This window comes from Chlamydotis macqueenii, chromosome 17 (assembly GCF_036417535.1).
Source record: "Chlamydotis macqueenii isolate bChlMac1 chromosome 17, bChlMac1.mat, whole genome shotgun sequence".
Taxonomy (NCBI): Eukaryota; Metazoa; Chordata; class Aves; order Otidiformes; family Otididae; genus Chlamydotis; species Chlamydotis macqueenii.
Genome location: NC_141572.1, coordinates 8,253,212 through 8,279,482, shown reverse-complemented (window position 1 = coordinate 8,279,482; position 26,271 = coordinate 8,253,212). Strand labels below are relative to the sequence as shown.

The window sequence follows — 26,271 nt, the reverse complement described above, 5'->3', positions numbered from 1 at the left end:
TGAGTCAACTTATTTCCATAAGCTCTCGCTGTAGGCTAAGCCATCTGCACTACACAGTTCTACTGAACACTACAAATTGATACAAAATGGATGTATTTTATTTGCAGAATGAATGAGATAATGATTGATCTTTCAGTGTAAAATACCATGATTTTTCTATTAAATTGCAGGAAAAGAGTATCGGAGCTTAAACACAAATTATCCTACACAGTTGCTGATTCAAATACTTGAGACGCACTGTGGACTGTCAGATTAACACAAACTGTTGAGATTAGTATGTTGTCAGCTACTCCAGCTGCAAAAGGCCATATATTGTATTCTCTTTCTCACAATCATGCTACCATCTTTCTTTATTCTTTACAGAGGAAGTACTCGGAAGAACTTACACTGTGCCAGAACTGGACACTTGATAGGCTGAACCTGCAGCTTCTTCAAACTAAATTAGTTACAAGTAATTTATTCACATAACAGAGTATAAAACACTTAAATCCGCCAATATAAGTGCAGGGCAAGCCAAAATCATTACAAGTTTTAAGATCTATCAGGTTGTCTTTATGGCATACAGAAAAACATACTGTTTTCACTTTTATATTACTTAACCATGAGTTTGAATTTCTCTTAGGTCGAAGAACAAGTGACAGCTTGTTTAAGAACAGCAATATAGATTAGCTGCAACATTAAAGGATATACAGCTTCAACTGTGGGAATGGCAGCAGCACAAAAATCCTAGGATGCTAAGCTGCAATTTGAAGCTTAACAACTCTGGCATCACTGCATTCCACATAAGATACAACAGGGGAGCAGACAAGTCCTCCTATTTACTCAGCAAGGGAAAAGTCCTATTACTAGTAGCCATTTGAAATCTTATCATTTATACAAGTTAGATCATTGTAAAAATAAAGACAACAGTAATTTTCTCTAGTCTGCTATTAAATCAACAGTGGTATAATGCTTGTCACTTCAGTGTTTACGCTGTTGGAAGAAATTAAAATAGTATCCACTGTTTTAGGAGTAGTAAACTTTTTTATTTAGTAGCACCTTGAAGTCATTTTGTTGACAAAAATGAATTATATTTAATAGTTTTTTGCTTATATCATTAGTTATTAATCCTGCAGACATACTGATGATCTTTTGTGATATCACCTGACACTTTCTTGAAATTTTGAGAGAATTTCTTGGAATAACACAAAAACTCATGTAATTTTCAGTTACTACAAGTACAAGATGATATTTAGTTGTAAAATCTCAACATTCAAATAACTAAGAGCTTGACCAAGCATTAGAAAGTGTTGCATACATCCATTTCTGTGGTAGGAGAACATGCCACAGAAGAAACAGACAACTTCAGAGATTTTTTTTTTTTTTTTTTAATTAATAACTTCTTAGTTCAGGAAAAAAATAAATCACAAAAGAGAACTGGAAGAACTACTCTCCACCTTCTTTATAAAAGAACTTTCTCCAAGAGAGAGACTATATACCTTGTTCACCACTAAGTCAAACGCTATCATAATCACCTTAGTTGTCACAATATCTAGTCTACCACATTTCATGCTCAGCTTCCATATATCTCTTATAAAGGAGGTGGGGGTGTGCTTTAGACAGGTTAAAAATAGGCTGCACCTTTACAGTATTTAAACAATTACACCAAGCATAGTTCATACATTTAGCACATTAACTATCACCTGGTAACCATACATTTAAAAAGGTCTAATGTATAGAGTATGTAATACCCATGACAGATACTCTTACTTACTTAAGAGCATATAAAGATCAGGATTTATGCACCCTCCCCATCTGCAAGTTAATTTCTCATCTCTTCCTGGTACAATATAAATGACAAAAACCCCCCTTCATTCCATTGCACTACCGCAACCCTATATGCATAGAAAGGCAGATCAATTATCTGTAACAGGGAAAAGGAAGAGGGGTTTATAAAAGGAATTTGAAGAACCTCTACTGCACAGGTAGTTTCGATGTCAAGTACATGAGTTGTTTTGTTTGTTTTTTTCCCTCCTTTTTTTTTTTCTTAAAGTTACATAATACATCCCTATACAAACATAACTTGAGTAAGTGCAAGTGAGGTTGTACGCAGTACTGTAGACACATTATTCTTCACCGACAAAAAAAAATTCAGCACAAAAGGCTTGAACACTAGCACAGTGACAAGTCTATGCTGAAAGCCCATCTGGGGTGTGGGAAATGAATGAGAATGCAAAGCACATTTCTGCATATAATGTGCAAAGGCTTGATCTTCACAACTGCACTCAATTTGCTACATGCACAGCCAAAGATGAAAGTGAGATCAAAACCAGCTGGGAATGGTTGTCCTGAGAAGATACATTAACCATTAAAAAAAATCTAAACATAAAATACAAATACAGAAGCAACAGAACATTGTTAATAATACTAAAAGACAGAAACACACTGTTTTTGTTAAAAGAAGTTTCAAGTATTATTCCAGATCCAATTTCAATCCTACTCACAGGAGAAAATGCCCAGAGATTAGGAAGAGAAGTCCACACCAAAGTGTATTTTTAATAGCATACAGGCATGGTCAACAGACCCAGCCTTGCGATAGCTATTTTAAAAAATAAAAATCTAAACAGAAACGCATCATTCTAATTAGCATTCATATTAAGATGTGCATTACTGGAAATAGTTAATTCACTGACACCAGTAGACATGATGTGCTGCATCATTTGTGCTCTATTATATCACAAGATATTGTGTGCACTCTTTTTAACATTGCAGTGTAAATCCTGCTTATAAAATAAGGCATACTTAAAAACAACATGGTATCTACAGAGGTAACTTTGTATGCTTTCTTCTCATTCTGTTTCACCCTTCTAGGTATGATGAAAAAGAAAAATTGGTTCCCCTTGAGGTTTGTCAACATTGGCTACCAGATTATGATGAAACAGATCAAATCATATCAACTGGGAGAGGAGTGGGTTGTTTTGAGACTTTTTTTTTTAATTACACTTGGGATGTTTCCTGAATGAGCTCTGCAGAAGGCATGAAAATAAAAAACTACATTTTTTTTTATGTCAGTGACACCAGTGTTCCCCTTCATCATCCCTATCCAGAAATGCCTGCGTATTGCTACAATTTGTCCAAACTGAATTATTTTCTGTAAGATTGTTCCTTCCAGTAAAGCTGCTATATTCTGTTTTAAATTACAGCTTTTTCTACATTTTCACCAGTGTATGCATGCTAGAGAACAGCTGCATGGCAGAGGTACATATTCAGCATATGATATCAAACTAAAAAAGAAATAAAAAAAAAATGAACCAGTGTGTCCTACTGGCTGCTCTATTTCAAAAGCACTGTTTGGTCTTCTGATAGAAAATACTACAGAAGTAATATTAGAAGTCTGTTCTGCTTCAAGTATTACCCCAACTTTAAATGTGATTTTCAAATTTTTTGTGCAATCATTTTTGTAATTTAACGTGAATAAAAACATCAATACGACTAAACTAAGAAAAGCAACTGTACTACTTGCACTATAACACTGCACATATGGTAGAAGCTTTAAGTTGAAACAGCTTTTTAATGGACGGATTTTTTTTTTTTTAAAGTGAATATTAATGTGGTTTCTAGCCCAAATCCAATGGGTAGCGACAAAATATCAGACTACCACGAAATGCAGTTACAAATATACACTGACAGTTTCCTTCTTAAATATTAATGGCTCTTGAAATATCCATCAGATACTTTTACAAAACATTTCTATTTTAAGTCTAAGGATTTTTCTTAGTTTCTTCACAAGTAGTGCAAATACACTCCTTATTCTTAGGTCTTCCCAAGATATGGCTGGTTTTCGCGTGTGCGATTTGTGTTCTTCACTGAAGTGATACAGGGACACTGTAGTGAGGAGGATGGAATGCAATGTTTGCTGGACTTTCTTGGGAAAAAAATTCTACCTTATTCATGTACAGCTGTAAAACTCAAGAAATTAAAAAGTTCACACCAGATTACCTGATGCAAAAGTTATTGATTCCCTGCTATGGGGGAACTGAGAAGATCCCCTGAACTCTTAAACTGTACAAGCAGTGTAACAGGTTTTTGTCCCCTCTCTACAGACTACAAGTATTCAGTTCTTGAATCGTGTTTGTTCACAAATGTGATTGAATTTCCTGAAATTAAAAAAAAAAAAAAAAGAAAAAAAAATCAAAAGTGTTAAAGTGTAACAAAGTTCTCTGAAGTCAGGCAACAAAATAGTCAGCATCTTTCACAGGGTATGTTGAACGTCAAACACTTTAAAGCAAAACATTTACACGCTAACACAGCTGTTTTTCAGAATCTGTTCAGCTCATACTCTACTACCATGTTATCTGCAACAAGATTTTCAACATCTCTCCTGCTTAACTCGTTAGTTTTATTATGCACACAGAAAACCTGTTCTTAAAAGCATTCCTCTATACTTCTGCATACTTCAAATCCAGAAGGCAATTAAAACAGGAATCAGCAAATTAATTTTACCCTGTGAGACATAAGTAATTTTTAGTAGACAGCATTACACAAGTCACTAGGAACTAGAATTAACCAGGCTATTAATACATTTCAACATAAACATCTTCTTTCACTGGCTTAGAATCTTCTTCTGGAAAGAAAAAGCTAAGTATTTCTCATTCTGTATTATTTAGGTTTTATGGGAACGGCAAGCCCATCTTCCTGAATTAAACAGATAACACAATTTTGTATGAGGCAATTCTTTCCAATTCTCTAGAACATCTCACTATTCATATTTTGTTTCTCTTACTTGGGTTATGCATTCCCTGACAGATAACTGAAACAGCAGTTGGGGTGTTGAACGTGTATATACATATACATATGGAAGAGGTGATGCAAAAATGAATTTTCTCCCTCTTGCTGAATTAGATCAAAGATTAGAAAGAAACCTTGCTTACATAATCAAACTACTTAGCAAAACAGCTCAATTTAAAAAAATAAAAACAACAACAAAAACAACTGGATATCTAGAAGTGGTATGACACAATTGTTTTCTTTTACGGGTTTAGGAAATAAGAGCAGCAGCCAGTGAAGTTCTAGGAATAGCTTATGCTTGAAAGAAAAAAAAGAAAGAAAAAAGGAAAAAAGTTCCTGAGTAATTTCCATTTTAGAATTATACACCACAATATGAACAAAGATGACTTGTGAATGCTTTGATACTCAATTAACTCTCTAACATTTCAAAACAAAATCTCCTCTGGGAACACAGACAGTCCTGTAACGTAAAGTTACAGATAGCAGTGCTGCTTTGAATTAAATCTGCAACTTAAATCCTGAATTATTTTTGAAAGTTATTTGGTAAAACCCTCTGAATTTGTAAGAGACTGGGGATTAATATTTTACAAGTCTTTCTTATGATCTGCTTGCGTGAGCTGTACAGACTGGTTATTTTCAACCCTTAGTACCTGAAACATTAAAGGAATTATGCTAAGTGTGTATGTTCATTGCAGCATTAGAAAGACAGTGCAGAATCTACTGTTCATTAAAGCAATTTCTCTTAAATTGCACTGAGAATTTAGAGAATTATTCATAAAGCAAGACAGATTTTTCTACCCTCCCTGGAACCAGTTAGCTCTTAGGTAGATAATTTTTGTTTTGTTTTATAAGACTTCAGTATTTGTCTTAACCACATGTGCATCTTTTCATAAGAATGCAATTGCATTATCAGTGGCCTTATTTTTTTTTTTTTTAATTCAAGGACCTTGATTTATTTTGGATGGACATTTCACATGAATGATCAGATACCAGGAAGCCATGTTCCCTCGATGTTTTAGAACACTTGAGAAGTAGAGGGTTTATCTATTTTCATGCTCGGTATTTCATTTTTACCATATGCTAGGCTGCTTGTGTCAGAGGCATAAGACCTAAAAAGTCCTCCAACACCAGGAACTGCTAAAACACACCAGGTTCCTAATGTTACATGTTACAAACTTCTCTTGCTTATCTTGTTGCAAATTATTCGCACAAATTTATCCCTTCAAAGTATGTTGCACTTCTAGAGAAGAGTTTTTCAGTTTCAAAAGGAAAACGCATAGGCCTAATTATTGTATATATCCTGTTTTTAAGAAGCACTCAGACATAAGCAAATGAGAAGCTGCTTCACTGGGAAAAGAATAGGAACAAAGGGGAAGTCGCGGGTGGAAAACAACACTCAAGAAGTATCAGCGATGGGTTACATCGACTTAAGAGTGCTAGTGGTGCCCTTCTGACAGGCACGAAGGGCTCATTTCAAAGTTGTGTTAAAAACAAAGATGACAATAAAAGCCCCAGAAGCTTACCCAATTTTGCTTATGCTGCACCAGTGTTACTCATGCAATTTCTGGCACTCCAAAGGTTGGGTTTTCGGTGGTTGTTTTTTTTTTTTAAAAAGAAACAAAAAACAAAGCCACTTTCTAAACTGTGTAACTTACATGGCATGATGCGCTTTGACCTGAGTTCGACAGTTCCGCCCCCAGTAGCAATCAGGACGTGATGTGACAGTCACTACAAAAAGATCAAATTAAATGCTACGTTTATTACAGAAGTAATTAAATAAGATGATGTAGGTTATTAAACGACTGCTAATGGTGGTTACTCATCAGAGCAAGCTTTGTATAGAAGACAGGGACGATTGGCAAGAAACAACTACATTGGTTCACCTTTCCAGAAACCAAGCAAACACTTAATGAAGGACAAAAAAATTCATTCTGAATATTAGGCTCACACAGACTTACAATTAAAGGATTTGGTTCTCAGTGCTGTCAACTGAAATGTTAGCATTTAGTTTAACAGAGATGGACTTTACAGTTTAAGACACCAGGCATATGTCTAGATACACTTCCATATGAAAACAGATTTATTAATTTGCATAGTTTGTTGGTTTTTCCCCTACTTTTACATACATTATACACTCAGCTGTCCAGCAGCCCATTACACTAAAATGAAAAGCAATACTAAGGAGAAACAAGGTAGACTGACTGTCTCTCATTACGGACAGCAGCAGAAGCAGAGTTCTCAACAGGCAAAGACAGTGAAGCTGTTGCTAACAACAGGAATTAGATGGACAGAAGTAGCATTTAAAAGTAGACTGTTGGAAGAGCTTCTGTTCCCAAAACATTTAGGATTGAAGCAGGCACAGTTGCTTGCATGCTATTTTATCCTAAAACTGCAAGTGCAAACAGATTTAGAATTAATTTATGAAAACATTCTTGTTCCTAGTTGAGAGCTGGTAAAATGTGAAATTATTCAGGAGGTGCATCATTTTATGTATTTAAATAGGAAAATAAATTACATTACAGCAACTAGTTCCTGTTGACTATATTCTGGATTTTACTGAATTCCTCTTTTCACTATGCAGATATAGTTATTCTACAGATGAGAAATCATACCGAAAGAAAAGATTCCATTAGGGAGTCTGACAACAACTATATGCAAATTTAGCAGCTGACAAGTAAAAGCAATCAGCATAAGGTATTAGCCCTGCAGAGAGATTTGCACTGGGTTACATGAAGGTGCTAAAAACCCAAGGACGCACAGGGATAAAACTAACTCTTTAAATGACTTTTCCCCCTTACTGTGCAAAGCAATCCCCACCTGGCAATTCAGCAACAGGAATATTCTGCCTGTACTGGTAGGCAAGTTCTCGAAAGCTGCGAAGGCCACAACAGTAGCAAAGCACTGTGTTCCCAGTAATTCTGTAATCTGGGGAGAAAACCAATTTGTGCATAACATCAGTGTAAGACTTGAGAAACCAGGCTTAACAAAAATGTCACGATGGCACTGGTTATGTACACTGAACTTCAAACGCCTTGATAATATTACTGAATTACAGATAGATAAAGAGTTACACATGGACAAAAATGAACATAACACATACCTGACAACATAAAAACTCCTCTTTGAAGAGCTAAAAGACTTTCATTTAACATATTTTTCCATGTCAAACCCCTGGATGCCAGGTAATCCTGAAAAGAGCAATTTAACTGTTTAATCTATAAAAATTTCCAGCATTAAAGAATGACCAAGCCATTCACCCTCAAACATTTTCAAATCTAGATCTATCTAGGTTTTCAATATGGGCTGATGCTGATGACAAGTAAAAATTAAATACCTTCAACTTAATTAACATGATACTCTCAGATCACCAATAAAATCTTCCACTCAGTATCTTCTTTTTTTTTTTTTTTTTTTTTTTTTTACAGAAGAGTCTTACTTTTGCCAAAAGAATGCAAACAGATTCCTTTCAGTCACACTCTCATTTACCTTAAATCAAGATTTAATCCAGTTTATCTAATTTAGATAACCCTGTTATGGTATGGGCAAAACCTCTTGCATGCAACCTAGTGTGAAATTTAACTTGTCTGGGAGAAAATACTTAATAAGCCTTGTTTTCCTGGTATATTTTTAGTGAATTATTTTTCTCATTAATTAATATTTTGGATTTAGAAATTGGCTTCCATAACAAATACTTCATACAAGTAAAATTCTTTGAAAATTTAACAATCAAGCATATCTGAATTCTACACTGTGTCTATCAGTCATTTAAACTCAAATTCCGAAGTTATGTCTAGAATTTTGCCTTTCTTGGCACCTGTCAGACATGTACATTGGAGAAATTAAACAAAGATTGCACGAAAGTGATTTTTTTTGTTGTTGTTGTGGTATGGGAAGAGCTGATGCTAAATGGAATGCATCTCTAGACTTCAGTGTCCTCCTACACAGAGACTGAAAGGGCCAAATTATCACTCCCAAATAATACTAACCTAGACACAGTAACTGTTACTTTGGTCCAGCTGAACGTTTGGGTCTCATTAGATTTGCCTTTTATAATCAAGTGCTGCAAGTGACACAATGCTGCCAGGGTAACTGTTAGGCAGCACTTTACTATAATTTCATGAGTGAGCACATCTTAAGCTTTGTACATTTATTATTATGCTTTATACATGATTTTTAAACGTACCTTTAGGATATCTGACTCGTAGTGGTTGTTATTTAGGACTCCATCTAAACACTTATCACCAAGATTTATTTCTAATCAGAACAAGAAGAAAAAAAGTTACTATTTCTTCCCAGAACCCCATGGCCCTCACACATGTTCTGAAGGTTCTTCTGTTTCCTGAAATGATGTTTACAGACTCACATGAGCACCAAGTAAATGACTGCATCCAACATATTCTAAAGCATGTGATATATAACTTACAGTAGCGAAGGCAAAACATTGAGATTTTACAATTTCATCTTTAGTCCACAAACACTGCTACTAATCTCCACAAATTAACAGCGCTATTAAAGCATATTTCATTAGCTTCAAACTGCAGTCAAGTCATTTCAAGTGTTCTAATTTATCTTTTAAAAATGTCTAAAACCTTGAGTTTCAGAAGGCTCTGTGCTTAAGAGGGTAAGGTTCTTTCTAATCAGTTAACACCAGACATTCAGTGCTCTTGCATTGATTTGTATTATTCTCTTACTAGGCTGAAATACACCATAATTCTTTTTATACAGGAAAGTATTGTGCTCAACAAGTGTAGTTTTCAAGCCCAATATGGTATGAAGACAAGAAGTTAAATCGTCTCAAATTAAGACACATACCACTCAAGAATTTTTTGTTTGTGATGTGAGGACACAGCCTTTGTTTCCTTTTGTATGACTGCGCTACAAACTAATCTACTATATTTCTTAAATTACCTAAAGTTCAAGACAGACAGACATTATTGCAAAGTGAGCAGGCTCATAAGAAACACATTATTCCACAATACCACAGAATGGTGCCAAACAGCCAAAACATGCCATCCGAGTGCAGCCCCAGTATAAGTGACAGAAGGGTTGCAGACAAACTGCACCTGTAAAGTAATGAAGAAAACTCCTGTAAGGACCTGCACACAACAAAACTCAATAGTTCTTGATCTTCTAAATCAATAACAATAGAGCCCCAATAAACTTTTCTTCTTAGAAGTACAACTTTCTCATTTAAAATACACTCTATAGAGGAATAATAAAATTTATAAACAAAGATTCTTTCATGCTGTCACTATAAAAGTCTAGATAAAGAGTTTTCAAACAAATAACACTCCAAGTAAACTTAAATTTAATTAAAGATGAGATATTTAGTTCTGTAGCCAAGATTAAAAAAAAAAGAAAAAAAAAATTTAAAATGTACACACATTGCTGAGGAGCAACATTCGGATTCTGTTCACGCTCTGCTCTTCGGTCAGGCATTGGCTGAAAGCAGCAGGTGCATATTACATGACTCCCTTGAGCAGGACACACATATTCCTGGACAGCTGGATGAGTTAAAGACAAACACACACAAAAAAAGGATAGACTGAACAATGTTCACAATTGTACTCTGGTCTAGGAAACTCGGTGAGTATTAGCAACCTAAAAATCTGAAAGTAACAAGCAAGCAATATAATTTTTAAAGGTTTTATAAAAGAGCAGAAAAATGGCATTCAGACTTCTAAACTACATAGGCGTAAAATATTTCAGTATGTAGAACAGTTTAAGAACTATCAACCATCAGCAATCTATTTTGGACAACTACAGAAAAACCAGTCAAATCTCATGATATTTGCAAAGACACCTATGTGGAGCGGTGATGCTCTCGCAGTACTATGACAGTAAGCCTGCTTAGTTTGTAACAAGTGTATGAGTTGTAATATTTTAGCATCACACTACTGAGAAGATTTCATGACACTGACCTGTAGGGAAGTTGGCAGATGTAGATGGCGCATCTCCCAGTGCTTGCACTCCTCCTGCTTCTGTCTCTTGGCCTGTGCCAGGCAGAGTTGGAACAGAGTGTCTTCGATACCCAGGGCACTGTCTGCATACTATATATGGTTGACTGAAAGAATAAACAAGGTCATAGAAAGTCACTCTCAACAAATGCAAATATAACAACTCATATCCCCGTGCTAGGCAGAGTTGGTCATACTTTCAAAGTTTAAATTTGAAATTTCTTTATCCAGCAACTGATGTAAGTTTACAGCTGTGAAGACTGCTGTAGCTATAAAAAAAACTTCGTATTTTGTAGTATTCCGACAGTAGATTTAAAACAAAAAAGAAAGAAGAAGTGTGATTTGAAGTGAAATGAACAAGAAAGAGGGGAACAAAGTTGGAATAGTTATCTACAAGAAGAGTTCTTCTGTTTCCCCTCTACATATACTGAAAAAAAATGTCCGCTGTTGGAAATAAAGAGGAGATATTTTGGTGCCTGGGAATCCCTAGGTCAAGCATCAGCTGCTTCAGTAGGATACACCTGGTGAAAGCAGCATTCCAGACAAATAAGAAAGCACAAATATTACAGCCACATTCATAGGGTCATGGACTGCTTTATCTCCTGACAAGATCTTAGCTAGAAACCTGTTTTCTCTAAAGCAACAGCCAAATAGTAACTGGAAAAGGCAATTTCAAGTATCTCACATTAAGTTGTTGCACAATTCCAGAAAGAACTGTTGGTCACAAACTGAATCTTGCAGGACTTCTAGAAAATACTAATTTTAATTATTTTTTTGTTGACTGCTCAAAGTTCAGTAGGATGGCCAGTACAATTGCCAAGATAATTACTGGTAAGAATGAACCTACCTCAAAATAAAACCAAGATTAATTCTGGCAATGATCACAGAAACACTATCAGCAATAACAGTGTTTGTGAAAATAGCTCCGTTTATGGGTTTGTGCATTCAAACATAAGTAAATCTAATTCAGCACACAAGTTAAATAGACATACCTGATATCTGAAGATTCACTATCTACATCTGACAATTCCAATAAATCTTCAGAACTTCCTTCCTCATCTGAAAAAGATCTCCGCACTTTAGGTTGCAACATGTCTTGAGTAATTTTGTTCCTAGCATCCATGCTACGTACATCATCTTCATTACGACATTTATCTGCCATGAGAACCAAATTCAAATTTCAAGAGAAAATAACACCTCACATCCCTTATCCTCACCCTACTTTACTAACACAGTTATTATTATTGTGTTTTCATTTCCATAAAACTTATTTTTGGATAACAGAGTTCTAGAAGATCTTAGTTAAATTTCCCTTTCTATTAATGAAAGCATAGTATCAGGCAACTTAAGTTTTGTTTTGAAGAGGCCATGATCAAAGTTAATTTAAATCCATATTCAAGTATATTTTTCAGAAGTATCTGAGTTTAGGTGGCCTAATCAGTGTGCCTTATTTGATATAACTGATATCCTTCTCATGATTAAGTAGCAAAATAAAATTAAGAATTTTTAACATGCTCAGTTATAGTACTAAATCACCTTCAATTGTCAGTCAGCATTTGAAATATTACAAGTTATTATGTCATATTAAATGCACTTGTTTTCTTACAGCTATGTCAGAGAAAACAGTAGAGTAATAACACATGCATAGGAGTTTAATAGACAACAGTTTGTGCATACATCAATTACACAGCTGAAATGTGAAATACATCAGATTCTGTTACACACACTGTTCAACTTGCCTGGATGCTGAATCAGATAAGCTTCAACCAAGTTGTTCAATATGTGATTTTTACAAATACGTTCTACTGGACAACGACAAGTTGGACATAGAGAAGATCTTTCCATCCATCCTGAGTAGCAGGCAGCACAAAAAGTATGCATACAAGGTTGCAAGCTGGAAAACACAAACATGCAAACAATGAAAGAAACAGAGTCAAAACACACATCCTTCATTTTTCAGATACACTCAAAAAACTATTTAGCATTGATTTAACTGTATAGATTTGAGTCAGGGGGGAGGAAGTGGGCTCAGAAGGGCTTGTGAAATCCTGAAATCGCCTCAAACAGTTGTCACTGAACTTCTTATATTATTACCACATGATTACAGTTTTTGTCAATCATACATACCTTACACAGTCATGCAGCAGTTCTTGGCAGATAATGCAAGTTAATGTTTCTTCCATCTTATCTGGTTTCACATTTGATGTTTTTGCATCTTCAGAGCCAATTTTAATTATACATTCACTTGGAGCTGCTGGTGAAAGACTTGGACAAGCACCTTCTACAAAGACAGAAGATTCCACAGTATGTAGTTTTTGAAGCTTTTTAAAATTTGTTTTTATTTAAATGTTAAAAAAAAAGACCTGAAAGATATACACTGATTCACTGTTCACTGGCAATAGTATCACTAAAGTTTCTTGCTTTACACATTACAGCTTTTGCTCTGATATTATTTGTACTCAGATTCAGAAATCAAGTCAATAAGAGGCAAGAAAAATTGAAGGACTGATGACAGTTGACCTGACTCAAGGGAAAGGGGGCAGAACAAGAGGGTAGTTTTACTTTTCTTGTTTAATACAATACTAAAATATGAAATAACATGGTGAGGAGGAAAAAAGTTACCTATCCCCTACTAACATAACCTTTCAAGACCTTCTAGGTCATATTAAAATGAAATAAATGTTTCATATGCACAGTTCCTTATGTTTCCATTAATCTCAGTGCACTCTATGAAAAAAAAAAAAAATCAACATAGCTTTAACTAACTTCCAACAATAACATTAAAATAAAAGAATGCAGAGTAGGTTGCACAATACTGTAGTATACTAGCCTCCTTTTAGTTTCTTCTTAGCAGGTTCCAAACCTTCCTCCTCCCCTGTCCTTTGAGAATCTGATCCTGCTTTTTCTTTGTCAGTGATTTCTGAAGTGATTGCAGAAGTTTCAGTGTTCATATCCAGTTTTTCACGTTCGTCATGCAGTGCTCTTAGACACACAGGTTCTAAGACGGGGAATGCAGGCACAGGAGTGAAAAATGAGGATTGTGATCCTGCAAAATAAAAACAGAAACTTCAACATAGCTGCATGCAGATAGGGCACATGCAAAAACACAAGGTACTCAAACACTGTTGATGCACATGCATCAATCCGAACATCTGAATAGGAAAAAGTGCAGCAAAAAAACCAATGTCCGCATAACTACAGGAAATGCATTCTGAGCCAATCTGACTACCTGGAAGATCTAGCAGGAAAACAAGCTATTAGTTGTGTAACTCTACTTTAAATCCCCATTCCTCTTTAAATTGTAGAGTATTTATTTGTAAGACTATTATCCACACCAGGTCTTCCTGACAAAGATACCATGCAGAGGATTTATGCAATACTGATCATATGTAACAGGTCAGAATCACAGCAGAGGGCAAAATTTTGTTTTCATAGGAGTATGTTTAAAAAGTCTCTATGAACTGCTGGTAAATGTCATTTTCTAGATAGCCATTCTTGCTTCAGTTCTATTTTAAGAATTATGCAGCATCGTGGTATTACACTTGCCAACGTAATGCAAGATACTAGACTAGGGATCCATGCGGTGTATTTTGGCCTTACAGCACTAAGCAAGGGAAAGGGGACTGGTGATTGGCAGCAGTAACAGTGACAATTAGAGTAGCTTCTCTGAGCGACTGCATAAGTAGTCATATCTACTTATTTTGTCATGTGAACCACATAGGTTTGCTAAGTTTTCACCTGTGCTGTAAAGACAGAACACAGAAAACCATGCAGTAAAGATAGAACGATCTGGGATTTATGTGCATTTTCTGAGCATAAGCAAGTCTCACAATTGCCTTACTCATCCACCAGGCTTTATCTTGCCTACTCATAAAGTTGAAATGCACACATTCACCTGGTATTTTCACTAGAACTTTACGAAGCAAATGCTAAAGACCCAGATAGGGGTAAGAGATTAACTTGTTAAAATTCAAAACTGAAATAACAATTGATGAGATACCAAACTTTAAATACTTGACACAATTCTTACCAGATGTAGAAGGATTATCCTGCTGAACAGATGCAGACTCAATAAGAGAGGTAGAAGGAGCATTAAAGAGGTTAGATGTAGAAGTAGATGGCTGTGGTTCCTCATAGCAAGACTGAGTAGCTGACGGTGATGAGGTAATTTGGGTCTCATCATTACTTCTTCCTGTACTTGAGGTATCTTTGGTCACATGGCATTGGTTTTCTACATTAACTTCTACAGTTGGTAGGAAGAAAAGGAAAGAAAAATTTGCATGACAGTTATCACATCATGGCTTCAAAATTTCAAGGAATCAAACTCTCTCAGAGGGGTTACTTTAGTCATTGGAGCTTAGCTCCTTTCATGGATCTTGAATTACTTCCTTACCTACTGGTTCTTGAGTTGCATCATGTTTTGTGTTTAAGGATTCATAAAGATAAGCAACATCTGAAAGAGAAAAGAAAATATTGATCAGAATATTTGAATAGAAATTAACTAACCTTAATCTCATATAAACAACTTCTATTCACAAGTGGCTGCTTCCCCAAAGTGTCTGACTATGGAAAAGGCAGATGAGGGGTCACCTCTGTAGTAAAATGTTAATAATCCTAATTAGGAGGCAATTAGGAACATCATAGCAAGGTCTTTTCTTCTCAGGGAACCAAGCAGAGCAGCTGTTGTGTGACATTTAACTTGTGTCAGCCATGAACCTGAGGCTTTATCATGTCTTAAACCTAAAATCTGCTCTGTGTCAGAACAAACTGCACTTTTACTGATACTTGAATGAAAATTCTTCGAAGCAGCTTACTATTTGAGCTCACTTCTCAACTTCTTCGATCCATTTTATTTCATTTCTTTGTGAGATACAGGACCTCTCAAAAACACACATTAAGACATGCCATATGTTTCATCTAGAAACTACTATAGTATCAACTAGTAAAACCAAATGGATAATATCCCTTTCTTCTCCATCTTACTTCAACCTAATACAGTTCCAAAGATTCTCCTAACTTCCTACTTGCTTTCATCTCCGGCCACCTGGAAGCAAAAAAAGACTCTCCGCCTGTAGCAACCCTTTTTCTGATCGAAAGTTAGATTATAGTTTCCTTCAGAACTACTCAGAATGGTCAAATAGGCATGCCAAATCTAAATTCTCTCTGTGTCTTTGAAGATGGAGAAGCTGAAAAAGCAAAACTCGAGGCTTGGTAATTCAAACACATGTTAACCCAAATAGAAATCAGGGATTCAGTTAATTACAAAGTTACCTGGAAAATTCACGTAAGCAAGTGTTTCCAAGTAGCATCAACTGCAATAGTGCCATCTTAGAAAGGATTTGCGAGACAAACAAGACAGATAGACAGACAAATACAGCTTATCACTGTTTCTTGTAACATTTACATCAGACAGCATAAGTCTGATCTGATCTGTCTGTACATAAATTAATAGCAACTTCATAAAGGAAGTATTTCAGTGGTGAGTATGTACGCATCTAGAATTTTTTAGATTAACTGTTCATATGCCTATTACTGTATGAGAACTGTACATACAGACTTGTGTTTTACATTAAATATGATGCTGCAAATGTATCTAATACTACAACCTCCCATCTCCCAGTACACCCAATTAACTTCACAATAATATGGGAGCTTATAGAATCATAGAACGGTTAGTGTTGGAAGGGACTTTCAAAGGCCATCTAGTCAAACCCCCCCAGAAGCAGGGACATCTCCAACCAGATCAGGTTGCTCAGAGCCTCATCCAATCTTGCCTTGAATGTTTCCAGGGAGGGGGCATCCACCACCTCTCTGGGCAACCTGTTCCAGTGTTCTACCACCCTCATTGTAAAAAAAGAAAAAAAAATTCTAATATCTAATCTGAATCTAATCTCAGGACTGTACAAAGCCTGCCTGTTCACCTTAAAGTTCCACTTCAGAGCTATCAAATACAATAATGAGCATTAACATTTGAAATGCCTCTTTCATCTAAAGTCTTTTCCAGAAACTGAGTGCTCCCTACTAAAATCTTAATATTACATAATTCATACTTAAAAGAAGAATTGCATGCTAATGGACAGAGCAGTCTGCTGGGGCACAATACATATGTAAAAACAGAGCTTGCCCATTCCCTCTCTTCCCCGATTTATCAAAGTTGAACCCCATCGGTTAGTTCATAATGAGTAATTAAATTCTTTCTGTAAATCTTTTCAGACAGCATTGGATTTAATAATCCTGTATAACTGAATGAAATTAAATGGTATAAAATTAAAAAGTATGAAATGAAAATTCTGCTGCCTCAATAGTTATCATTTCCCACATCATTTATGAACATCTTTAAGACAGGTGACAACACAGATCATTCATGAAATCTTTTATTAACTTTTGCTCCATTGCAAAAACGGAGCATTTACACCTAAACCTCAGTCCCCGACTTCTACCCAGTTAACACATGAAAGAACATTACTTCCAACTCAACAATAGCTTGTCTTATTTGAAAAGCTTTGAGGAAGGACAAACTTTTTTTTTTTAAAGTCTAATTATGTTACTTCAATTGTATTATCCTGAAAAGAATTACTGAAAAGAATCATGTGAGGCATGATTCTTCTTTAAGACCACAGAAGTATTTTTCCAAGTTTACTAATTCTACTGTCACTCTAGGGCTTTCCCAATCTCCCCTCCATTTTGCCTCTTCCCTCTTTGAAACAAACAAACAAACAAAAAAAAAACCACAACACAAAACAAAATAAAAAGCTTTTGCAGCCTTTCCTTCTGGTGCCTAAAATTGCTTCAACGTGATATATAGAGTATCACTAACTACCCCAGCAATTTGACTTCTAAAAGCAGCACTGGGGCACGTGATCAGGACCTCATTAGTTACCATTCCATGCATTAGTTCTTCCAAAACTACTTCTAGGCACATTTCAATTTCAGACAGTTGCTCAGACTTGTCCCTGTAAAAACTGGCACATCCACTACCTCTTCTATAGAGACTTTTTTAAACATTAGTAAATTATTTGGTCTTAAAATTGAGTAATTTTGTTTTAATTGTAGTGATATTTCTTTTCTCTCATGAGTCAAAAAAAATGACTAAGCATGCCACTTAAAAAATATAATTTACTTACTGTTCTCTGGCTCATTTTTTCTGTAAACAACATAGATCACATCCCCAGTCTGTAAAGGGTATGTCTGCTTCTTAACCACTTTCAGTTTATTAATTATTGTTCCATTAGTACTGTAAAGACAAAGAAAAGATAACAGCATAAATGTTTTCATAATTACCTACAAGAAGGAAGGGAAAACACATTATACTTTTAATGAAGAAAAACTATTGGCTCTCAAAAAAAAAAATAGGAAACTAGGATTAAAAAAAAATAAAAAATAAACAATCCAAAAGCAAACAAAAAATTTCTCCCAAAGACAGAAGTGCAGAGCTATCAGGACTTCAAAGCTCATTTGCAGCTGCGGGTAAAGAGATGGTAGCTGACAAACAGATAGACAGACAAAAGATCCCTGACATCTGGCCAATGTCTCAAAATAATTAGACGATTGTTTCTGTACAATAATCTCCATCCTTTAAGTATAAAACAAGAAAGAACAACAGGAGTTCTATTCAAACAGTTCTAGGTTATGTTCTCCAACACCGGGAATCTCCTAAGACATCATGCGACAAAGGAACTTTTCCTGTACAGTCAGGGATGCCATGTGGTGTTAGGTTTTTCTCCCCTCTTGCTTCAAATAGTAAAAAACCTAAAATTCTGAGGTTACTTAGACTGTTCGCAACTCAAAACTGAGACATTATTAAGGTGGAAACACACTTATATATAATTAAAAGATTAGTTGGAATGAATTAGTTTGATATTGATAAAAACTCCAAGACTCATGGAAGAAATTAAATCGAGGAAGAAGAAAATGCAGAGCATTGCTGATTAATGAAGGTATCTCCTTCACTATGGGTGATGTTTTCTATACAAGCTATTAGTATTTTATAACTGAATCAAGTTATTCCAGTACTGAATAATTCCAGCTCAGTTGCAATAAGTCCCTTTCAGGGCTGTAGAATTCTAGAATTTCAAACTTATGCCATTCAAAATCTCAGCAATTAGTAGCAAATAGAAACGAACAGAAAATCTGTTTTTTCCCCTCAGCAGAGCGAGCTGCTGCATGAAATAACAGCAAACCTCTGCTGCCATCTCCTGGAGACCAACACTTGTGCTCAGGACACACAGCCTTCCCCGAACACACCAGTTTCTCTCTGGTGGAGAGGGATGGCTATTTAGAAATATAAGCACCTTCCCTTCTCATGATTTTTATTCTAAAAAGCAAACTGGAATAATCTCCTGTCATTTAGTAACACGAATAGAGAAAGAAAACTAGAACTACGTACTGTTGGCCTTTTTGGACAAAAGCATTACATTAGTCAAGAGCTTTTTTTTTTTTTCTTCAAATTTTAATGTAATGCTTTTGATAAAAAGCATTACATTAAAAGTCAAAAGGAAAAGCAAGCCCTTTCGAAAAACTACAGCAAGTCTTGATTAATGTATCAGTTCTTGCTCTTACCTCTGCAACTGCTTTCACTATCTACGTGGCTGAATCAACTAATCCACATAATTAACAAGAGACACACACACAAAAAAGTGCTGCTTTAAACATCAAGAAATAATAGTAAAAAAAAAAAAAAAAAAAAAAAAATCTTTGGGTCACATTGATTTTTGCTCTACTAAGGAACCTTCAAGCCTCCTCTATAAGGAAGAAAACTATGTTAAGCTTGCTTTCTAACTCTGGCATACAGATGTTGACTAGCCTGAAAGACGTAAGAACCAAAAAACCAGCAGAACAGAAACATCACTTAAAAAACAAACAAAAAAAACCCCAACAACAACAAAAAACCACCAGAGTTTGTCAATTAAGAGGAAAAATATAATTTGTCAGTCTATTAGAAATCATACTAATTTTTAACTTAATATTGATGTTACTGAGAATATATTAAAAAGATTATGTCAAAGTAAAAATTGCACCTCCTTCAATTGTCAAAGAAGCAGTAAAGCTTACAGCAATCCCTGAAATTTATCAGAGGTCCTTTAACAAAACCAGGAAACATCAAATTTGATCTCTTTAATTTTGCAGGAAGCAAAGCAAAGCACGCATCTCCCATCTGGGGTGTTTTAGACCTTCTTTTGTAATAAAACAGATAAACTCAAGCAACAGGAATTGTCTCTTACTGAGGTTTGGCTTCTATAGGCAATTCCTAGTCCCAGTGTTTCACTAAACATAAGGAAAAAAATGTCACAACAATGTATTTTATGAAGTTGCTCTGTCATGACTCTCAAGTTCCAAGATGGTTATGATGGACAATAACTCAAGTGAGGTATTCTTGGGAAAAGAAAACACACACACACACAAAAAAAAAACCACCCCCAAAAAAACCCAACCCAAAAAGGGCGAGTCTATGAATATTGTATTGTACTATTTCCTAACTTTTGGCTTTTGTTACTTCCAAATGTTTATTTACTCAATAATTTTGAGCTCTCTACACATTTTCTTTCACCTGCAAATTTATGGTAATTCTTTCCAAAGTAGATCCAAGGACTCATTATGCTACCAGGGAGATAAAAAACAATGTTGGCTGTCTACATATATTTTATTACATTCTTTGGTTTAGCTACAATACAGAAACAAAGTCCACTCAGTTCAACTGTCCCACAATAGCTGCCTCCTTCAATGCATTCCTCTTCACCAGAAAAATCTGAGCTTGACCACAGCAATGTTTCCGAACTATTTTCCACTTTAGAGAAGAAAAAGCTGACACTGCAGTTTTTCTCTGGGACTCTGGGCATCTGTATTGCCAACTCAAACATCCAAAAATCTTCTTTCAGCCTGCTTGGGTTTTTGGAGCTCATCTGATATTCAGCACAAACACTGGAAGATCCAGAAGAACACAGAGTCTTCTGCAATTAGTCATATCAACCCGTTTAGTCTCTTGATTCAGCAAATGGTAGCCACACTTCATACCAACCCAGAGGCAAACAGAACACATACAGGATCTTATTCTTTTTTGTTAGATACACAAAAGCGTAACATGCATAGCAGCTAACTGGTAGTACCCCATAGCTGCAGCCTTTCTATTACAGTACCATTGCAACAAACCCCACCTTTTCATTAATACATCATATAGAAAATTAACTTTAATTTGGCTTTGCTAGTTTTCTGCTGGCTGCACCTTCTTCCTCAGTAGGGGGAGTGTAGGGGAAAAAGAAAAAAAAGAAAGGTAGGAATATTCCTGCATCATTCACAATTTCTTTAGCTTGTATTAGCATGACATTGGTCTAAACCAATTCTACCAGCTACATGCTATTGAAACTAGGGATGGTTTTTCAAGCTTAGATTTACAGCCACGCTCCGAGACTGATAGGCAACATGGCCTGATTTGTTGTTTCAAATGTCTTTAAATTTGGGATTATATTGGAGAATGACAATTATAAGCCATTTACTACACATCCTAGCTAGGCCTGATATTTCTCTCTAAAATTTAGCATTGCATCCCACAGCTTCCAGGAGTATAAGCCCTCAAGGGATCTATCCAGGGACCTATCCTGGTTATTTTCTCTAGCCACAATGTAGAAGCGGAAAGAAAATACACCCTCATCAAGCTTGTGGATGACACCAAAGCAGGGGCAGAGCTAGGCTGCCATTTAGAGGCACCTACGCAGGCTAGAGGAATGGGCCGACAGGAACATCATAACATTCAACAAGGACAAACCCTAAGTCCTGCACCTGGGATGGAATAACTACCTGCAACAGTACAACCTAGAGACCAACCAGCAAGGGTTCTTGGTGGATCTTATGACTAAGCATAAGATCATACACCTTGGACTTATGCCTAGGCTTAAGTCAGCAGCGTGCCCTGGCAGTGATGAAGGCCTACAGCATGCTTGGCTGTATTAACAGGGGTGCAGTCAGAAACTCAAGTGAAGTGATTATTATTCCTCTTTACTTGGAATTCATTAGTCCACATCTAAAATATCAGATCTAGTTTTGGGTCACCTAGTACAATGCAGATCTTGATAAACTCACGCGAGTCCAGCAGAGAGCCACCGACACGGCCACAGGACTGAAGCACAAGACCTATGAGGTAAGGGGCTAGGGGAAACTGGGTCTGTTTTAGCTGGGAAAAGGTGGCTTGGTGAGTAGGGGACCTAACAGCAGCCTTTCACTACCTATGAGGAAGTTACTAAGAAGATAGAGATAGGTTCTTTACTGAAGTGACAAAAGTAATAAATTGAAACAAGGAAGATTCAAACAGATGCAAGAAAGAAAAAAAAAAAAAAAAAACAAAAAAAAACAAAAAACCAAACAATCCAACACTGTGAGGATAATTAAGGTCTGGAATAAGGGCCCCAAGAGTCTACAGGATCTCTGTCCTTAGAAGTTTTCAAGACTTGACTAGAGAAAGCCCCAACAATCTAGTCCAAATCCAGTGGCAGGATCTTTGACAGAGTTTGAACTAAGTGACCTCCTGAAGTCTCCTCCAACTTGAATAATAGCAGATGTTCCATTGTACTTGAGGGAAAAAAAAAAAAAACCAAACCAAAAAGAAATGCAGAGCCCATGTAAATATCTGGAAGTGAATTCCTCACCCTGAAGAAGACACTTGCTAATATCAATGTAGCTACTAACTGATCAAGAGATAGAAAAGGAGCAGAGGTGCAAAAATTCTGCTGCAAGAAAAACATCAACTACAGCTCATACATTCTTCCAGTGCACCCCAAAAATGCACATGGCATTCAATTAGACAGTTCAAAGGTTTTTCAGAATATTAGTGGAGGTATTTTTGTCAAAAGCTCAGTTGGTACTTGATACTAACCCTCCCTGAGCTACAAGAACAATATATTTAATTGCATTCTGGTACGTCGGAACAGGGATTCAGCATGACACCCTTCAAAACCTCAAACATGAAATCTCCTCTTTAGATATGTACTTCAATATATTTTGAAGTGTCTTCTTTGTCTTTGGGTAAAATGCCTTCCAGACATGAAAAATCGGGGAGATGGCAGAAAAGTACTATTTGTTTCTTTACTGACTGTAATAACCTGGCAGAAAAAATAATGTGGTTTACAGAAGCAGTTTAAAATGTCACAGAGTTCTTGAAATGCAATAAACCAGAAGCTTTTGGCAATCTTAGACACAAAATTCTGTCAAAAATGAAGAAGATGAAAATTTGAAGAGGGTTACAATCTCCTCCTAAGAAATACCCTTCTATTCAAATTCTTATCTCAAATTTTATAAAGGAAACTGGAAAACAAACTAAAATCCATTGGAAACCACCCGCAACCCCTGCAGCGCTATTTGTACTCCCACAGTAACCTTAGAACTCTACAGGAAATAGCCTCACCAGTACAGCAAGTTCACTGGCCTTCAGTATGTGAAGAAGTATGTAATTAACTTTATATACTAAAAGTAGTTCCACTAAATTAGTTTAGCTTTTAACAGTAGTTCCAGTGAAGTACGTGCTTACATCTTTCCACATTAAGGGCTTTAGTTCTCACATCCCTAACTTAACACAGAAACACACAGAAAATAAAACAATCATTCTGGCTAAACAAAAGAAACAAAACTGAAACATCAATAGTAGAAATCTAGCAAACATCTTCTATTATTAATCTCCATGTGACATGCCCAGCACAACTGCTAGACTGCGACATTACTTACGCTATATAGACTACGGATATTTCAAATAGCAGAAAGATGTATAACAAACACAGATTTTTACTCCACACCTACTTCATGCTTTGAGATCAACACTGCAGGTATTTTCTTCCCTACACAAGGGCCTGGACTGAGGCACACTCATGCTTCTCATGCTTAGAGCTTTTAAGAATGCTGGCGTCACTTTTTTCACAAGTCTACAGAAATATGCTACAGAACTATTAACATCAACAGTATTTTTTATCAGTAGACTATGAATTCCTTTGTAGAGAAAAAAAAAAAAAACACTTAGAAAGAACCAAAAAAACCCCATACTTAGATGTAAAAGCAAGGGAAGAAGGAAAAAAAAACAAAAAAGAAAAGAAGGATTTACTATTGATGCCTCAAGCAATACACAAGATTTTACTTCACAGACTAAAAAGATGATAAGAGTATAAGTTCACAGAAGAACCAACCTTGTATCTTCCAATGACACTTGACCAGATTCTTTATCCACTATGATTTTACAGTGATCTCCAGACACCAACTTGTTGCCAGGGAAAGATAAGTCACAACCTTAAAAAGAAAGCAGATTTTCCAGTGTGCTTAAAAATACACATTACACAGACAGATCAGCATTCTACATGGCTATAAATGCACAACAAACTGACTCATGTGCATTTGCAATAGTTCAAAACTTCTACTGGCATATAGACTGATATAAGCTTATTTAAAACATTTCAAGATGTTTTAGTTCACTTTCACCCTTGCTCCCCAAGCCTAGCTGTTACAGACAGAAATCAAATCACAATTACTTTGTTCTAGAGTGGTACAGAAATAAATTCACACATACTCAAAGTGTTCAATTCTAGGGGCATACATCTCAGATCACCTAGCTTTTTTTCCACTTCATTGTAACACTGCTTCACTGGATTTAACCTCTGCTTCATTCTGGTATATTGAGGGTAAGTAGCAGAAACCAACAGCTGATAAATAAGAGTATCACTGCTCCATGTTAAAGTATTTTTGTTTGTTTTTAAATAGGAATATTTTCCTTATCTCAGTTGACAGCACAGTAATAAACCTGAAGGGAGATTAAAAATCGAGGACTAAGACTTAGGGTATGCAAGAGAAGTGTAATGACAATGTTGACGTGATAGTAACCCTCCTACCTATGACTCCAGGGCTCTGAGCAAATTTGGTATTTTTTAATTCACTTTAACAATGAATGTTCAAGGCAATGCTCAAAGTTCCCCACTAATCTCTCTCACAAATGACTCAAAGTACTTGCTTACACAAATGTAATAATTAACAAACATGATTCACTTCCACCTGTTCACGCTGTGGGCGCACTGAATCTCAGCCTGCAAGAATAACATATCCAGAAGGAGCCACTAAACATGCTGGTTACAGTTTATCACTAGTCTACTCCTAATATTCAAGGAACAATCAATAGCTACAGAGTTAACTGTTGCCACACAACCTGGACATTAGTAAGCCCACTGCAAGTGAGGAGACTAAATTTTATTCAGGAGCATGTCAACATTTCCATGCTGTTCTACGGAGTCAGACTTTCATAAGTGAGCAGGAAGGGCAAAATGCTTTAAACGAGCAATTCTAATGCACCTGAAGATTTTCTAAGTAATACTTATGACCCAAAACTTAGTATTCTTCTAACCACTCACTTTATTAATCCGTTAGCAAACAGTTATGGAAGCAATAGAATATGCAAAAATTCATCTTTTTTTTTCCTGAAAAAAAAACTCTCAACTAGACCTCAATTTAAAGAATTTACCTACAGCTTAAATAATGATAAGCAATCTAAATGTATATTTCCAAAAGTAAATAGGTAAAACATTTATTCTACAATACATTATCTGAATTTTTCACAGTGTTACAGCATGTGGTGTTTGTTCAAGACTATTTACAGAATAGTCAAATACAGTTCAATCAAATAGCTTGAACTGATGAACAGGAAACTGAAAATTAGTGCTGTCAGGGCAGAGTGAAAAAATTAAAACACTGTGTATTTTAAATACAGTAAGCATGAAATCCTTTAAAAGAAAGGCAAGTCATAATTGCACTAGACTCTGAGAATAAAGCTTTCAAATCCATTCTCAGAGAAACTTTCCGTACTTGGTAGCAATCTTCACATGGCCAGAAGAACTAAGGGCTTTTATGTGGGTGTTTTCTTTTCTGTGAAGCGCAAACATTTTGCATTGCAGTTCCAACTTATTTTAACCACAGAAACGAAATGAGAACATAAACAGGACCGACACATGTAAAATCTTCTGAATCAACAATCATTTTTTCTTACTTGTACAAACCACCACAGGCAACCTAAGAGACATATGCACTTTTAAACGTGCACGTCACAAGTTGGTAAAAGAGAACAGATCAATGTAAAGTTTCCTCCTTACAGAGAGACAAGTGGTAAATTACGAATAAGGGAATGCCTGGCAAGCACCTCTACAGCTGAGAGCACCAAACCCAACTAGTTTCAGTCCACCTTCCAACGTTTAAAAGGCCGGGGGGGGGGGGGGGGTCGCTGCTGCCCCCCGAACACCGCCCTACGCCAGCGCAGCGTGTCCCTGTCCCACCTTTCTTCCGACCAATTGTCCATTCTCTTTTCAGCAACAAGACGTGCGGCTCTGCCTCCTCAGCACCCAGCCGGATCAGCTTCCCCCAGGGCTGCTGCTGCTGGCTCTGCTCGCCTCCTTCCGAGTGCTCCATTTGGATTCACATCTGACAAAAACAAACAAAGCCAACCCAAACCCCACCATCACACAGCACCCGGGGGTGGGGGGAGAGGGCTCCCTCGGGGCCGGCAGCCGCGCCGGCCGCCCCCTCCCCCTCCCGGGGG

General features: G+C 36.3%; 1 protein-coding gene across 1 annotated transcript; it reads right to left on the bottom strand.

The window, feature by feature from the left end:
• Nucleotides 1–1,349: 1,349 nt before the first annotated feature.
• CHFR (checkpoint with forkhead and ring finger domains) lies at nucleotides 1,350–26,271 on the bottom strand. The gene is made up of 17 exons (XM_086761266.1): nucleotides 26,009–26,271; nucleotides 23,885–23,984; nucleotides 17,849–17,958; nucleotides 15,118–15,177; nucleotides 14,755–14,967; nucleotides 13,554–13,770; nucleotides 12,852–13,007; nucleotides 12,464–12,618; nucleotides 11,717–11,879; nucleotides 10,689–10,831; nucleotides 10,152–10,271; nucleotides 9,747–9,830; nucleotides 8,951–9,021; nucleotides 7,868–7,955; nucleotides 7,585–7,692; nucleotides 6,423–6,495; nucleotides 1,350–4,136 (listed from the first exon to the last, which is right to left on the bottom strand). Exons 1-17 carry the CDS (start codon nucleotides 26,139–26,141, stop codon nucleotides 4,094–4,096), a joined length of 2,037 nt encoding a protein of 678 aa, XP_086617392.1. The 5' UTR covers nucleotides 26,142–26,271; the 3' UTR covers nucleotides 1,350–4,093.

What these genes read in the sequence shown, in the direction of transcription:
- CHFR (XM_086761266.1), bottom strand. Translation starts at nt 26,141, where the DNA reads ATGGAGCACTCGGAAGGAGGCGAGCAGAGCCAGCAGCAGCAGCCCTGG. An exon ending in GACAATTGGTCGGAAGAAAG is followed by an intron (nt 23,985 to 26,008) that starts GTGGGACAGGGA and finishes TTTCTTTTTAAG; the next exon opens with GTTGTGACTTATCTTTCCCT. An exon ending in TTATCTGATTCAGCATCCAG is followed by an intron (nt 11,880 to 12,463) that starts GCAAGTTGAACA and finishes TTCTCATGGCAG; the next exon opens with ATAAATGTCGTAATGAAGAT.